The sequence below is a fragment of the Rhododendron vialii genome, chromosome 4a (assembly GCF_030253575.1).
Source record: "Rhododendron vialii isolate Sample 1 chromosome 4a, ASM3025357v1".
Lineage (NCBI taxonomy): Eukaryota > Viridiplantae > Streptophyta > Magnoliopsida > Ericales > Ericaceae > Rhododendron > Rhododendron vialii.
In genome coordinates, this window is record NC_080560.1 from 5,456,528 (window position 1) to 5,474,028 (window position 17,501).

At 38.6% G+C, this 17,501-nt stretch overlaps 1 protein-coding gene and 2 long non-coding RNA genes across 9 annotated transcripts in view; all 3 read right to left on the reverse strand.

Annotated features, from left to right (window-relative positions):
- Positions 1–17,501, reverse strand: part of LOC131322418 (probable leucine-rich repeat receptor-like serine/threonine-protein kinase At3g14840) — a 156,536-nt gene that overhangs the window by 108,323 nt on the left and 30,712 nt on the right. The window contains exon 24 of one of the 7 annotated variants that reach the window (XM_058353747.1): positions 16,380–16,937. The exons of the other annotated variants lie outside the window; for them this stretch is intronic. Within the exon in view, the coding sequence (XP_058209730.1) occupies positions 16,557–16,937 (381 nt within the window). The 3' untranslated portion in view covers positions 16,380–16,556. Of the gene's footprint in view, positions 1–16,379; positions 16,938–17,501 lie in introns of those variants that run through there. 7 annotated transcript variants of the gene reach the window in all.
- LOC131322441 (uncharacterized) lies at positions 2,699–5,362 on the reverse strand. The gene is made up of 2 exons (XR_009198841.1): positions 5,131–5,362; positions 2,699–3,004 (listed from the first exon to the last, which is right to left on the reverse strand). It is a non-coding gene; the product is annotated as an uncharacterized LOC131322441 (long non-coding RNA).
- LOC131322436 (uncharacterized) lies at positions 14,426–15,931 on the reverse strand. Its single transcript, XR_009198834.1, has 3 exons — positions 15,605–15,931; positions 15,296–15,354; positions 14,426–14,567 (listed from the first exon to the last, which is right to left on the reverse strand). It is a non-coding gene; the product is annotated as an uncharacterized LOC131322436 (long non-coding RNA).

A 17,501-nucleotide genomic window follows, 5' to 3' on the forward strand; every position in this document is an offset into this window, starting at 1 on the left:
TTCAACTTTTGCACTTTTGAGCGATAATAGCATTCAACGGTATTTTTGCAAGTCGGTTGGAGAGCGACCCCATTGAAGAGTGGTATGATATCAATACCCGGTGATGCCTGGCTGCATCTCCTACCTTATTACTTCATACCACTAGTATCTTTGCCCGTCCCCTAGCGCTCGGGACACCGTTCGAATGAATTATGCACACTATCACAAACATGTACCAGCAACAAGTAAAATTCAAGTCTTAAAACATATTGCCATGGTCTAGATTTATCCGTTAACACACAAGATTTATAAACAAGCCATCGCATGTATTTCCCATTTATCTTCATCAATTTCAACCAAGTAAGATTCTCAAATTTCATACTTTCCAGTAAAATCAAGCAATGGCATTTCATTCCAAAGATTCAGAAAATACATGTAACTAAGGTATACACAACTCACCAAAAAGAACTAGTGGCCACTTTACACTCGATCACTTCACTCTCCACAGTACTTGCACCTAAACACATAATTATCGTGACAATTATTCACAAAATTACCTTTACTACCAACTTAGCTAAAACTAGAATAGTATCATTTTATAACTTAGTTTCAGCCATCTTCCTAAGTTAAGGCTATTTTTCGATAATCCAAGCTCGGGGTCAATTTGTGAATCGCAACACTAATTAATTCAATAAGGAACTTCACGTTATTTAAAGAAACTTTAGTATATGACAGAGTTAACCAAACTGATGGTTAATTATGACCAACTTCATACAACACTTCCAATAGTTTATTTCCTCAAAGAGTAATTAGTTCTACTGGATCCACTTAGAATCTTAGCCCTGTTCTTATATACAGAGAGGTATTTACTTGTGGTTTACTGGTGTATAACACGCACACACCTGCACGGCGGCGACGGGTTAGATCATGCAGTTGCCTCTGCGTGTCTAGCTAGAAGCTGGGGAAAAGGGGCAATAAAATAGGAAGGGCCAGCAGCCATGGCTCCATAGAGTGCGGCGGTCGGGTGATGGAAGGAGGAAGGAGAAGAGAGAAGGGAAAAGAGATTGCTCACTGATTTCCCGGCGGCGTGCGGAAGGAAATCGAAGGTCGGTTTGAATCAGAGGAGGGGGTGCACGAACTGTTCTTTTCTTTCCACAGATTCCTATTCTCTCTCTCTCTCTCTCTCTCTCTCTGTATACGGTGGAAGGAAAAAAAAGGGTGAGGTTGATATATATCCTAATTACTAAAAGTAATTAACAAATATAATATCCATATAAATGAGTATATAGTTCGGTGGATGTTGAATCAACACCCAATCACCCATGCATGCCACATGTCACCACGTTGCACCACGTGGCGCTTCGCGCCCGATCGTCGCTATTCTGGTCCGTTCGCGTACAAATTTCGGTCTCCAAAAATTCTTATAATTTCAACATAAATAAATAAAAATATGAGGATCATCGTAGTGGTGTTCAATTTTCAAAGAAAAATCCTAACTTAAAATAACTCGTATAGTGTATCAGATGTAACTCAATTGTCCCTTAGTATTTACGAAATTAAATCAGAATTCCCACATTCATTCAGATCACGATACACTTTGCGTAGCCTAACTTACTATTAGAATTAAATTAGAGTGTCAAGTTCCTATTCGAATCACGTGACTAGAATTTTAAAAGTCAGGATTTTACAGCAATAATTCTCAAAAATTTGACAAAAAACTAACAAATGCGAAAAATATTTGAATAAAGACAACAAAAAAATAATAAGCCACTTGAATACGCCGCGATTCGGTAATTAAGAGCGACAAATATGGTAATTAAATGTACAAGGGTAATTTGGTCATTTTGTAGTAGAGGGATAATATGGTAATTTTAGTGTATATGGTATTTTAGTCCTTTAAATTTACAGGGGTAATATGGTCATTTTATTGTACATATGTATTTTAGTCATTTTAGTATATAGTATATAATTAGGTTAATGGGCGGGTCGGGTTTGCTTTTAAATAAATGTGTTGGGTTGGGTATGGGTAATTAGACTCATAATTAATGGGTTTAAATGGGTCAATGACCTATTAAACCCAACCCACTTGCTACTTACTCATTTTGGCCCAAACTCACCCATTTGACACCCCTAGTAAATAGCCTTTGCATTATTGGTTGTTCGGCCTAATAAGTCAAATGGTTTATTTTTTTATTTTTATGTAAAAAAAATCATATTTGTTAGTTTTTTGTCAATTTTTTGTGAATTACTACTTCGTCATGACGAGAGGAATTTAAAGGGTACATTGCCACTAAAAATGAATGGTAATGAATGGGCCAAATCATTACCTTTCATTTCAGTTTTGAGACCCCCAAATGAACAAGTCAGAATTCTTATCTTCATCGAGTCTATCATCTCATCCTTCTCCCTAGCTTTATTGTTAAAGACAACATTATTTCTCGCTGTCCATGCAGTCCATAAAACTGCATAAAGACAAGCAAGCCAGCCAAGGCCGGCTCATAAGTTTTGGAAGTCGGAAGTGAACCTCTTGAATGAGATTATCCTATATTTTTCATATAAAAGTGGTTTACAAAGAGTCATAAAAAAAAAATCAATACAAAAGATTTATCATACCTCAAAATCCATCATTTGAAAATTATTTTTCTCGCACTTTTTACTGCAAACGCACTGATTAAGTCTTCATAGTCAAGCTTCTTCCCCAATTCTGTCACGCCCTCGATTTTCAATATAAATAATAAACATTTTTAATAAATAAAATCCTCGCTGTAATACAAATAATATCCCAAAAGATCTTTTTGTTCAATGTTCTCAAATAAAACAAATATTATATTCCAACTCGAAGGCCCTAAATCATCAAAATACCAATATCCTAGGGAAATATTATTACAATTTACAAATACTATCTTTCCAAAAAAAAAAAATGCTCTTTCAGATCTTGTGCTATGAAATCCTTCTTAAATACCTTTTTAAAGGTTTGGTCACAAATGCACAACATGTACTCCATGTCAACTTCCTTGAATCGTACCTGAAAATGATAGGGTGAGCTACACTAGCCCAGTAGGAAAATCTATACGCAAGCTATATGAAAATGTGATGAATCATACACCTAGACTGAGTGATGAGACGAGATACCACAAGAAACGTGAGTTTTCCACCACAAACGAGCATACTACAACCAGGGGATCATAATTTCATAAAGGTATTCCTAACAGCTCATGCGTCAAACTAGAAGCATAAACCAACTCGAATTATCCTAATTAGACCACAACTTATCCTCAACCGTCACTTGTCCATCGCTACGCAATTACTCCATTTTGCCTCGATCCATACGAATATGTGATGATCATGCACCAACATTGGTAGGTGAGCAACATTATATATGTACAACGAACCCCAAGACGCTAATAACAATGAGTATATCTATCAGCAGAACAGCACAAACATATCATTGGATTTCCCTTTTTTTTAACATAATTAATTTATCTTTCATTTCTCAAGTATTAGCCACTCCATGCAACAAGAACTAGTTTCCTTGATTTGTACCGAACAAGAGGCTCAGTGAGGAAGAATAGTAATCCAAGATACGGTTCAAAGTCGAACGACAAGCCAAACATTAGATTAACAACTTTATCTCTCTTTTCATTTCTCAAGCAACACAGGTCATAAGTCTAGCTCAACCAATCAACAATGCGTGATATGTGATGCAAAGCAATGCACCGGGCAATGTTGGGCCCCGTAACCCCCGCCAAGGTCCCACCAAGAAGGTGAACCGGGCTCCGTCCATAATGACGTGAATTCCGAGCGGTGTTGGGCCCCGTAACCCTCGCCAAGGTCCCACCAATGAGGTGAACCGGACTCCGTCCATATTGACGTGAATTCCGGGCGGTGTTGGGCCCCGTAACCCTCGCCAAGGTCCCACCGATAAGGTGAACCGGGCTCCGTCCATATTGACGTGAATTCCGGGCGGTGTTGGGCCCCGTAACCCTCGCCAAGGTCCCACCAATGAGGTGAACCGGACTCCGTCCATATTGACGAGAATTCCGGGCGGTGTTGGGCCCCGTAACCCTCGCCAAGGTCCCACCAATGAGGTGAACCGGGCTCCGTCCATATTGACATGAATTCCGGGCGGTGTTAGGCCCCGTAACCTTCGTTGACATCCGAAGTTGGATACGACTCCATCCATTGTCCATATGCTATGACATGCCACACCATGATACATACAAAGTTCGATGTCACACGTAGCCGTAACACTCGAATCATAGGTCCATAAACATCCTTCATTATGCACAATCCATCCATAATCAATCTCACACCCATTATCGAGTTAAAACGATTATACAACATCATTAAAAATTGCATACTCAATATTTTTCAATGATTCCAACGCCAAATTATCACCAACTTACTAATCTTTAAAACCCACAAGAACCCATAACCAATAGCATCATTTAACCATAACAAACAATAAAAAGAAAACGCAGCCCGATACCCTGCCCAGATTTTCAAATTTTCGTTCAATCTTCTGAAAATTACTATAAATCGAGTTCTTAATATTTTTGAGTGATTCTAGTCCCAATAGTTGCGCGATTGAACGAAGCTTAAAAGTCACGAAGGAAACCTTGTCAAATCTGCCCTCAAAGGGTGGTTAAACAGGGGTTTTCCCAGGCTACACGAATCTGTCGCGCAGCATGACAGATTGACACACCTCCACTCAAACGGACATAACTTTCTGTGTACTAAGAGTTTTAAGACGATTCTAGTGGCAAATGAAAGCTGACTTCAAGACCTTCGAATCGATATAAAGTTTGCATGAAACGGACATCGGACGAGGAAGTTATGGCCATTCGAAGTGGGCTGACATCCAGAACACGAGACAGATTGCAGACCAGTTTTCTAAAAATCACCATCAATTCAATTCTCAATGGTTTCGTATGATTCCAGTGGCATTAGAACGGGCTCTAAGTCTACTCTATTTCATACGAAGGAACCAAAATTTTATCATGAGTTTAAGAAGGCGTAAAACCCCAAAAACAAAGACCCTGTTTCTGCAGAATTTCGGAAATGGAACAAACAACCTCAAAAAACGAAACAAAGCACGATCTAGGTACATAAACACCGTATAAACGCATAACAAGAGTAAGAGATCCCTACCTCATGGGTTTTGAGCAAAACCCGAACCTTTGACCAAGTCAACCAAGCTCCCACGCGGTCCGATCATGATTTTTCTTGGCTATTCGGAAAGCCCATGCGCCGTATAGCAACTTTAATTCTCGGACCTTGTCCGGAATCAACCCCTAGGTAGATGAAATCGAAGAGAGAAGAGAGGAGGAAGTTTTTCGGAGGAGAGGAGGAGAGAGTGCCGAGAGAGTGAGAAAAGAGAAATGTGAGAAAGTAGTCTCCTGGGGAAATTGTAGAAGTGGGGAGCAATCCCCCGCTTCTCGCACCACACTCACACGTGCACTCTTCACACAATTACCCTTATATCCTCCCACGAACACGTCACACCGAATATCCGCACTGTCTATCTTGACGGGCTATACATTAACCAAAAAAAAAAATATAGCCTAAAAAAAATAATACGGGTCTCTACAAATTCCTTCTCGATAGACAACATAGCCAATCCATTTAATCTTTCTTGAGACATGGTTGACCGAAGATAATTTTTGATCAATTTCAACTTTGAAAAGCGTCTTTTCCCCAATGCAACTGTAACTGGTATATTCCACAATTTGGACCTATTTTGTGGCTCTTAAATTTCAATTGGGCCTATTTTGTGAGAAGGAGGCTAGTGTAATTTTTTTTGGACCATATATACATACATGAGTTAGGTTCCGGTGAGAGATCCCTCATTTTATTAAAATGCGGGACTCCCCTTCCCGATTGAATTTCGATGATCCGAGCCGCTCAAAGTGATCAGAACGTGATTTTAAGGGTCCCTGAGAGAAATCAGCAAAAAAAATGACCGGGAAGGACTTCATCCGAACAGTTTTCATTGAACGGTTCAAAAAAAAACTGCTCGAATGACGCCCTTCCCTGTCAATTTTTTTGCTGATTTCTCGCGGGGATCCTTAAAATTATGTTCTGCACACATTGAACGGTTCGGATTTTTAAAATTTGATCGAAAAATGAAAGTCCCTCATTTTAACAAAATAAGGAATCCCTCACTTGAAAATTCCTCATATATATATATATATATATATATATATATATAGGAATCCTAAAAATTTGGAAACCCTCATTTTTAATTTTTTTCGGGAGCCAGAAGCGTCCGCTTCCCTTGCCTTGACTATAAGCCGGCTCTGAAGCCAGCATAGTCTTTCGGAAATTTAAAAAAAAATGTATTTATTTAATTCGAAATGATCATCGGCATCAGAAGAGATTATATATTCATGGGAATTACATGTCCGGTGTTTTAATTACTCCGTACTTTTAGAGACCAAATTAAACGCACATCGGAGATATAATCTCATAAATTACAGTCAGTCTCAAATGAGTGAGTTCTTATTTTAGTTAAAATTCGGACCTCCTCATTTCTCCAATTTTTCGATCGAATTTCGATGATCCGAGCCGCTCAATGTGTTCAGAACGTGATTTTAAGGGTACTCGCAAGAAATCAGCAAACAAAATGACCGAAAAGGGCTTCATCCGAGCAATTTTTGTTTGAACTGTTCGATAAAAAACAAACAAAAACTGCTCGGATGAAGCTCTTTCCGGTCATTTTTTTTGCTGATTCCTTGTAAGTACCCTTAAAATCACGTTCTGAACACATTGAGCGGCTCGGATCATCGAAATTCAATCGAAAAAGGGAGGTCCGCATTTTATTAAAATGAGGTGGTCCTTACGGGAGACGGATTGCACAAATTAAGTGCGAGATATCATAAGATGTGGTACTATTTAAAACTCATAAGAGGGTAATGTTTACCCTCTTACGGCTTAACTTACGTGCATCTCGAATTAATTTGTACTGCCTCTTTTACAATTGTTTCACACGTTTACGTGTAAAGTGAGATATATGGCTCAAAAAGTTTGTTAACAAATAAAATCGAACCTGAAATATTAAGATCATACTAAGATCAAGTAAATTTCCAAGTCTCATGTCATTTATGTCATAACCCGAAAATTTGATTACCGAGAATTTTATTCGAAAAGCCATGACTCTGGTTAATTTCAAAATATTTTATTCAAGCTACGATATTAATTTTGTAATTTTTCAAAACCGAAAACCAGACCTTCATACGCCGCGTGACACACGACCGCGCGAGTCATCCCTAGCCAGAAGCCCATGTGCACTGCCGCCCGTGCCAGAGAGAAAGAAAAAGGAACAGGAAAAAAAGAAAAGAAAAAGGAAAACAACACCCACTCACCCTTGTCCCCTCTTTGCTCCTAGCCGTACACGCTACACCTCATCTCTCTCTCTCTCTCTGTGCCGACGCCCCTCTCTCTTTCTCCTATAATTATCTTCTTCTTCCTCTCATTTCCGTACCATCACCACCTCCACCGCACTGGCATCACCACCGAGCAAACACATCCCCGCCACCCTTCTCCTCTCTCACCCTCACGACACCTCCATCATCTTCCATAACCACCGCCACCTTCACCTCCCTCTCTCACGGAACTCTCCCTCTCCTCGTCCTTTCACGGCTCAAGCTGCCGCCGTCGCCGCGCCGTGGCATCACCTCCCACATCACACGGCACCACCTCTACCACCACCCAAAACCACCCACCTCCTCTCCCTCTTTCTCTCTCTCTCTCTCTCTCTCTCTCTCCCCTCTCCCTCGGTATATTCCTCTCTCTCTCTCTCTCTCGATCTCCCTCTCCCTCTCTCACTCACGGGTCCTCTGAGCCTCTCTCCCTCTCACTGTATATGTACGTATATGCATATATGCATGTACAAATATGTATATAGGTATATATATTTAGATATCAGTTATATATATACTACTGTTAAAGATTGTTTTCATTCTTTAGTGGAATAAACAATCTATTTTTTTAGTAATGAAGTTTGAACATGATTTTGAAGTGTGAAAACGTAATAATTTGTTTTTTTGATAGAAAATAAGAATGAATATGATTTTTATTAAATCACATGTATCTTACTGGAAAAGTGAATAAATTGGAAGGTTATGAATTTTTAAAATTGATTGTATTGTATAATTGAAAAAGGTATTGATTTTGGAATTAGAAAGGTGAAAAATATATAATTGGTATAGATTATATTTTTTTTTAAAGTAAAAAAAGAAAATTTTTAGAATAATTATGTTATTTATAAGATTTAAACATGATTTTTGGGAAAAATCGTGAGTTGATAAAGAATGATGATTATTGGTGAAAGTTATGGAGTTATTAATTATTTTCCAAACACGGGCTGTGAAGCCACGAGGCTCCGAACCATCGCTGGAATTTTATTAAGCACGAAAAATATGCCACGTCACTAGAGCGAGGCTTTAAATTAGAAGCGTCCGATATATTTAAGATATTAACTACAGTTGAATTTATGACCCGAACAGGTCCCAGTTCAATTTGTTAAATCTCCATGCAATGTGTTGCTTTTGGGACTTATGCATCAGACGTAAGTAATTACGAATATACTCTGTTTATATAATTATGATTTAAAATGCTGCATAAGTGATTAATTATGTGTTTAATTAAAAGCATCAAACCTCACATGAATTAATTAAAATTGGACGGCTTGCAAGGAAACGTCACTTTTAACTGAAAAGGAATTCTAATTGTTGATAATCGGAACATTGAATTGCTAAAAGAGAAGCAATTAAAGTTAAGGGATGAAATTCCTTTAAAGAGAAAGGAAACCGAGGTTATCGGTATCGGAACATCTGAACGTTGAGTTTGGTCATTATGAGGAATATTGCCGGGTATTCTGAGGTCTTGATATCATTACCTAAATCTTGGGCTAGCTACCCAATCATTGCCAGTGTTCCATTCATGAAAGATGTTGAAAAGAGACATGCATGTTCTCCCCCATTTCTTCTGTTCTCCCCTCGTTCTATTGTAAAGTGGAAAGAAAATGCATAAAATGACTTTGCATGCCAAATTGTGGAAACTTAGTATATCGAAATTTTCACTGAAACGTTTTGTGTTTATAAAACATTTCAGGACATACGTGGATAAATAATTGACTAATCTCTCTAGTCTTTCCTGCTAATGACGTTGCTTTTTCAATTTCGGTATTGTAATATGTTGAAAAAGTTTGTAAAACCTTGTAAAATAGTTTGTATTTGGTGCGGCCTATAGTAGTGCCCACAAGCTAGTTGTTAAATAAAACATGCAAGCCATGTTTGTTGTACTATCACTTATGATGGTTCTGAATGTATGTAATTATAATGAGTTTTTAAATTTATCGCTTCCGCGTTTTTAAGTTAATAAACTCATTATTTTTAGAAAGAAATTTACAGACGCAGTACAAGATGGCCTTTGGTGACTCCTTCTCACTGGTCGATCATGTATTCCTTCCCTACGGGTTTGGATCGTGACAATTTAATTGGACATTAATGCCTTGGTGTTGTCAAAACTACAACTCCGTATTTGTTTCATAAAGATCATATGAAAAGAAGGACCCCGTTGCCATCAATCCTCATTATGTGAAGCCAATTTGTTTTTGGACAGTTATATGTATTTCCACGATGGATGTGAGCGGCTAGGAAGCCTAGATGTGTACTGCACATTTGACAAAATATTTTGATATACTCCCTCCGTTCCTTTTTAAAAGTCTTGCTTCGTAATTCCAACTTATTAAAAAGACATCATCATTATACCTTTCACATCAATTTTTTCCTCCACTTTCTTTACTTATCCATCATCATTACACTTTTACTCACTTATTTTTTAAAATAGAATTTACTTTTAGGGACAAAATAGACAATTCACCAACTTTTACCCACTAACTTTACAAAATGGACACTTATTAAGGGACAGCCCAAAATGAAATACCGGACTATAAATAAGGGACGGAGGGAGTATAATCTTTTACCATAAATTGAGCAGATTTTTAATAAGTCCACTCGGCTTTTTTTTTTAAATTACTCAACAGTTTAGATCATCCGTACGAGATCCGGAGTGAACCCGCGTGTCCGTCGATTCCCAATTAGTGCTCTGACTGTCGGCGGCCTTAGCATTTTCGATACTCCTACCGCTAAAGTACTATCTTGTCCCATTTTGATTAGTACTCATGATATTAACACTGAATTTTCTTTGAAAATATAGTCTAGATGTGGAGAAATTTTTGGGTGCCTGGTGAGTATATTCCATGTCGTATCCCGCTCGACACATTCGGACCGTCCAATACACTTTTAGACGGCTCAGATTGAAACCCTCTCTCTCCTCTCATTCAACACTTTCTCTCATTTTTCTCTTTTCAAATCCGAGCCATCCAAAAATGCAATGGACGGTTCGGATGCACTTAACGGACACCACGTGATACCCGTCTGTCACTGAAATTTTTTCCATAGATGTGCAGTTTCCCCGGGTTCATCTTTCATAAATATTCTGGTAGTATTGCTTTCAACCGCTGAAGTACCGTCTTTTTCCATTTTGATTAGTCATTGATATTAACATCTGAATTTTCTTTGAAAAAAATGTCACTTCAGGAGGGGTAAATACAATTTTGCTATCAGCAACGACCAAAAAACTGACCACTATACCGATCCTACGTGGAAAGGTTAGGGGTCCCACTGTTCCTTCTCCCAGCTTCACAAACGCGCGAGAATGAAAAAAAAAAACCCAATTTAAAAAATTTGGGAAAGTGAGTACTCCCTCTCTCTCCAGAAACTATCCAGTACTCTCTCTCTTCTCCTCTCTTTTCTCTCTCAACACACCACCGACGGCCACCCCAAAACTCCCCCCCCCACCACCGACGCACCCCCTCACGATCTTCTCTCTTCTCTCTCCTCCATCTCACACACTGTCATCTCATCGCACCCCCGCGGACGAGCAACCCCAAACCCGCCCCTACTACCACCGACACACCACGACGATCTCTTCTTTTTTTTTTTTGCTCGGCTTAAATTTTTTTGCTCGGCAACGATCTCTTCTTTTTCACAGGTATCTCTATCACTTCCCTCTCCGCTAATCTACATTCGATTCTTTCAGTGATGTGCACACACGAAAAAATTAGGGTTTTTTTTTTTTTTTTCAGTTTTCATAATATTGTGATTTTTAATTAGGGTTGTCGATTCTGATAGTCGTGGTTGTGAACCTGTTGAGTGAATAAATTGCTTTGGGTGTCGATTCTGTTGATTGAAAAAATTTCAGTTCTTCTGGCTGTCGATCTGTTGATCGTAGTTGTTGTAAATGTTATCGTTTCTTTTGGTTGGAGACGAAAAAATTGCTAGTGAGTTTGATATTAGCCATCACACCTTTTGTGCGTTTTTACTGTCATCTTAACAAGTTAACCCTCTGTTTCTTGCTCTCTCTCTCTCACTCTACTGGAAAGGCATTTACACAGCTTGTTATTTGTGAAGCAGTTGAATAGAGTAGTCTTAAGTATAAATGAACTAAATGCTCTAACCAAATTGTACGAGAAATGTGAACAAACAAGCAGCAGAAACTATAGTAAAATTAACCATAGGGTTTCTGCACTACCTTTGATGAAATGCACTGCTAGCTGTTTGGAAAAATTCTTGATTTTATATTATTTGTTGGATTCAAGTCCGTCTTTACTAATATTAGTCAGATTAATGGCTGATATTCCAAAAAGTTTGTGTTGTGAGAACTTACTAGTGCCTAAAAAGCTGTAATTGTTGAGTCCATTTCCTATAAACGTTCGATGGTTAAGACCCAGGGGTGATTAGTGTTAAGTTTGAGGTTGTCTTGAACTAGTGCAGTCGTGCCCATCAGTTAGAAAGTTTTTTCTTGATTTGGTGTACAGTATATCTCTGCATTCAGATTGACTATTGAGCATTTCAATTTGGTGGGTCGATTTGAATTTTGCAAGCAATTCATGGAATATATGGTGGCTTATAGTAGTAATATTGCCTTAAACATGAAAAATAATTGATAGGTTGGTTACCACCTTCATAATTCGTTTCTTTCAAATTTATGGAGCATTTTTGTCATTTGTTCTACTTTTATAATGTACTGATATACTTTCTTTGATCATCTAAGGTCTCAAACTTGTTATAAATGCATGGGTGCATCTCTGGAAGCCCACGGTTGAACAGATGTACAAAGAAGAGACCGGTGATGCTGGATGGACTCTAATTCTTCATCTGAAGGCAAACTTAAAGTAAGAAAAGGTGATATCACTGGATGTGAGGATAGAATGAAGGTTTCAAACAAAGTGCAACTTCTGTACCCACCGAGCGACATGGAATCGGACAATACCTCGACTCAAAGCACAATCGCATTCCCCATGTGGAAATGGAACTCTTATGCATGTCGTGTCGGTGTATCTGTATCGTATCGTGTCCTACATGCGAAAAAACTGAAATGTCATGATTTGTTCGACCTTTCTTTTATCATTTGTAATTTGTTATGTAACTGTCAACACGAATATGTGCTTCACTTTGCCTTTCTATAGTCAAACTTGATTTTACTGAGTTTGCTTGAGTGTTCCATACTGATGGGGTAATGGATATATGGACATGATTTGAGTCCAGAGTTTGGTCTTAATACATTTCAGAGCTCCCAATATAAGAACTTGTCAACTGTTATATTAGGCAATCAGAAGTTCCAAGTCACCAGAGATTGGGAGCAAAGGGGCCAAACAACAAATTAGTATTTGTCATTTGCCAAGCGAATGATCTTCGCTTCGCGGGAACAACAAAAACCAAATTTTCCTGTTCAAAAGAACTCTTCTTCATTCTCAACAGGAATGCATAATTCATGCAGGACCTGTAATCCAGCTTCAAGTAACAGTTATGCATTGATTATAATGAATTTGCTTGAGTTAAGTTGCTGCCAAAAATAACCCAGGACCATAGTTTTAAATCGCGGTATCAGTCGCGGTATATCGGTATCGGAACGTATCAATGATACGTCGCGGGAATCGGGTGTCGCGGTCGTGAATTTTTAAAAATCATGTATAAAATTTGAAAAATATACTTTTGCGGCTTTTGCTCCCAACATTGGCTTACTTTTCTCTAGTCCCACATTGGGAAGTCACAAAACTTCTATCTACTTTAAATGATTTTGCACTTTAGTGGGTTTGGGAATGAGGACTCTAGGAGAGGTCTCACATGCTCAAGTAAATGGGTAGCAATTTGGAAAATTGGTTTGGAAACCAGTTAATCGAGTCTGCTTCACGGCGCACGCACTACGATTAAGCTCATGTTTTGCTAAAATTCCGAAACGTTTTTTTTTTCCCTTTTTTTCTTCCTGGAACGGTTTTTTCCCCCGTTTTTCCTTTTTTCTTCCTGGAACGTTTCTTTTCCCCAAACCAGTCCACAAAAATCCGGTACAGACCGATACGTATCAGATATTGGCCAGTTCACCTGTGATTTCCAATCTCCCCGTTATACCGGCCTATATCCGAACCGCAACCCTCAAATTCCAGTACGAATCGGCCGATATTTAAAACTGTGCCCAGGACTCATACCCACAATATGAGTCCACACATTGCAATTACAAGTACAATACTAGAGTAATTAATTAGAAGAAAGGAATCTACAACAATTGAAACACCATGTCATATATGCTCCCAAGTTACAAAAAATAATGGTTCCACCACCACACTACAGCTTGATATTCCAAAAGAGTAACAAGTTCCAACCTTAACAACTACATATTGTCGTAACATTACATTGACAAAAAAAAAAAACATTGCATTGGCAAAAACAATGACAATACAACACCACCAGGGCCGGCCCAGGCACAAGGCCCAAGAGGCCTGGGCCTTGGGCATTCCAAATATTTCAAATTTTTGGGGCACTAAAATTAGATGTTATATAAAAGTTTTTCCATGATATAACATTAAAGGTATTCCAGTCGAGTGGTGTTTGTAACTTCAATAAAGATTATGGGGCACTAGGTTCGAAACCTCAAGTCTCTTTTTTTGGCACTATTTGTTTTTTCTTCATATTCTTGGCCCTTGCGCTTCTCAGCTCTTAGCCTCCTCCTACTGCGCATAAGTGAAAATGATACTCTATTTCTTCCGATCAAATTGCTCAAAAATTTTAGTGGAAACCGTGGACTCTTGCATATAATATGATGACTCTTACTTGTCAGAATAAATTATGGATTTTACACCTCTTATATTTTTAACTACTTAAGCATAGTGACTCAAGATCAAAGTTCAAACGCACCATAAATGTTTTGGTAAGAATTTTTTGTTTGATTTAATTTTTCTTTTAAATTTGAATATTAAATTCACAAATAAAACATACTAATATATATGGTGATTGTTGCTGTAAAAATTGTTAAGCACTCTTTAGGGCACACTTTTTTTATTAGGCCTTGGGCATCTAAAACCCTTGGCCCAGCCCTGAACACCACCACATTCTTTTTGTCTCATTTGAACTTCCAACTTCCTTTTTTGTTTCACTTGAACTTCCTTTAGCAAATTCCAACAATGGAGGAGACTGTGCTTGCTCAGCTGGTGTTGTGTGCCACACCCATGTAATAGTCTTGTTTTCCTGCCATTTCTAGAACATGAAAGACGGAAAAATTTCAAGCCAAATAAACACACCTACTTAAACATTCTGCCTAGTTTTTCTTTAGTTCAGGAGTGCGAACATTGCATGAAAGACGTGAAATTCAGATGGCTAGAAAGAATAAGCATATGTCTAGTTTTGATTCTCAAAGATACAAGTTATCCAGTTTAGTCATACCATATGCATTTGGCCGATATGTTCTCTTAGATCCTATATTTGGGTCTATGAGCAATGTTCTAAAAGTTGTTAGGCGCTAGTCGGGTGGTCAACCACCTTCGAGCGATTAATCGGCAATTAAGCGGTGTATATTAATTAGTAATCGGCGATTAATCATTAGTCGGACCTAATCGGATGGATCCCGCCAGCGATAAATCAACGATTAATCGATGATTAATTCCTTGTTTGCATGAAAAATCTGCAGTAATGCTGCCCCATCCGTGTAGTAAAAGTACGACCTAGTCACTTGAGCAAATGATTAATATGTGTACAAAAATATAAGCAAAAACAACACAAACAAGTCATAAATCGAACTACCTGGGGTGGCTGCCAAAAATCCTCTTCCGAAGTCCACAGATAAAAATGGTTTTCAATAGCTATGGTTTCTTGAAACTTCAATTAACCACAAAAAAGCTATTGGAATAGGATTAATTCTCAGCAATGGGGGCCCTTGATAATTCAATCAGGAAAAAGTTCTCAGCGGGAGTACTTACCAAATGAGTAGGGTCCAAGAAGAGTGAAGTTGAGAAGCTCATAAGGGCCAAACAAGTCACTACCATCAACAGATCGACAGCCAAAAGAACTGAAAATTTTTCAATCAAAAGAATCGACACCCAAAAGCAATATATTCACTCAACAGGTTCACAACCACGACTATCAAAATCGACAACCCTAATTAAAAATCACAATATTATGAAAACTGAAAAAAAAAAAAAAAAACCCTAATTTTTTCGTGTGTGCACTTCACTGAAAGAATCGAATGTAGATTAGCGGAGAGGGAAGTGAGAGAGAGAGAGAGATACCTGTGAGAAAGAAGAGATCGTGGTGGTGTGTCGGTGGTGGTAGGGTCTGGTTTGGGGTTGCCCGTCGAGGGTGGTAGGGGTGGGTTTGGGGTTGCTCGTCGGTGGGGGTGCGACGAGATGACAGTGTGTGAGATGGAGGAGAGAGAAGAGAGCAAATTGTGAGGGGGTGCGTCGGTGGTGGTGGGGGAGTTTTGGGGTGGCCGTCGGTGGTGCGTTGAGAGAGAAAAGAGAGGAGAAGAGAGAGAGTACTGGATCGTTTTTGGAGAGAAAGAGAGTGTACTGAATCACTTTCCCAAATTTTTTAAATTGGGTCTTTCTTTTTCATTCTCGCGCGTTTGTGAAGCTGGGAGAATTAGGAACAGTGGAACCCCTAACCTTTCCACGTAGGATCGGTATAGTGGTCGGTTTTTTGGTCGTTGCTGATAGCAAAATTGGGATAAATAAGATCATTTTCGTACCACTCCTTCCATTCTATTTTAAATGCTCACTACTGTTCAATTTTGTTCATCCACCTTTAAAGGTGCGCGACCATTGAACATGGTTCCCTTTTGATGGGTGGACTAGTTCATCTCTTACAATATGAGATTTTAATTAACCCTGCAAAAAATAATAATAATCGCACGCAATTGGTCATAGGTAACTATTTGTCTAAATCGAATGATTTTCATTCAGATTCCAGCAACCAAACTTTTAAATTGAAAATTAGGTGATCATGGTTGCTTGATAGCCCAATTCAGCACTTAAAATAGAATGTATTAAGTAATAAGTCATTAAGTTTGTTTGATAACCATATTTCATCATACTTAATATTTGAAGGACCTCTTAAAATGGAGGTTTAAAAAGTTACAACAATTAAGTAGCCTGGTACCTACTTAAGCCAAAAGCCGCGCGATCAAAATGTAAATGGAAGAAAAGAAAGACAATGCCAATATCTACCACCTATATATCTGTTCTAAATGTCGGAGTCCCAGTTGAAGGGGTAGAGATAATCGCCAGACGTAGAAGCAGCAGTGCTGGGTCCATCAGTTGACATACTCTGAATTTGGCCTTCACTTGCATCAGTCTTAAGTCTTCTTTGAAGGTCAATCATCATTCCCTTCAGGTTCATCTGCTCATTGGAGGCGTCTGGATCTGGAACCAACGACGACTCTGGGATAGTTCTTCCTTCGAGCATGCTGACAACTGAAGACATAGCAGGCCTAACCGCTGGTGACACGTTGGCGCACAGAAGAGCTACATTTATCATTACTGTGACCTCTATTTTGTTGAAGTCTGAACCCAACTTAGGATCCACCAGCTCCATCAAATCCCCTTTCTGCTTCAAGAGAAGTGCCTACGGAGAAACACTCGTTATGTTAGAACTCAAGTCCCTGATATGCACGTGTTTTGATTTGAAGAAGATTTGTTTTAATGGAGATCGAAGACATGGAACTCAGGTCCCTGTTATGCCTATTTGTTTTTGTTATGCCATTTTTGTTTTTTGTTGTACTATTGTTACACCCTTTAATGGAAATGTTATACTCATCTTTATGCCCTCTAGATTTTTTTATGTCTCTTTTTTAGTATTTGTTATGCCATTTACTGTTTGTTACATTAAAGGTGAATGACCTGTTTCACCGGTCATATTTGGTTAAATCTTGGATATGTGGCATCATTTCAACCGTCTGATCAACCGTATCCACAGACATGTGGGGTACCGAAGGTGTTGCATTCTCGGATAACTAATTTATGAGGGGCCCAGACATGGTAAGTATTATATGTAAAATGAAAATTCCTTAAAAATTATAGATTTTTCCAAATTGGGGGTGGCAAGGGCCCCAATAGACAAACAGTAAATTCCTATGTGAACCTTACTAACTACAACTAAGAATATTGAGGAAAGTTATCAAACCTTAGT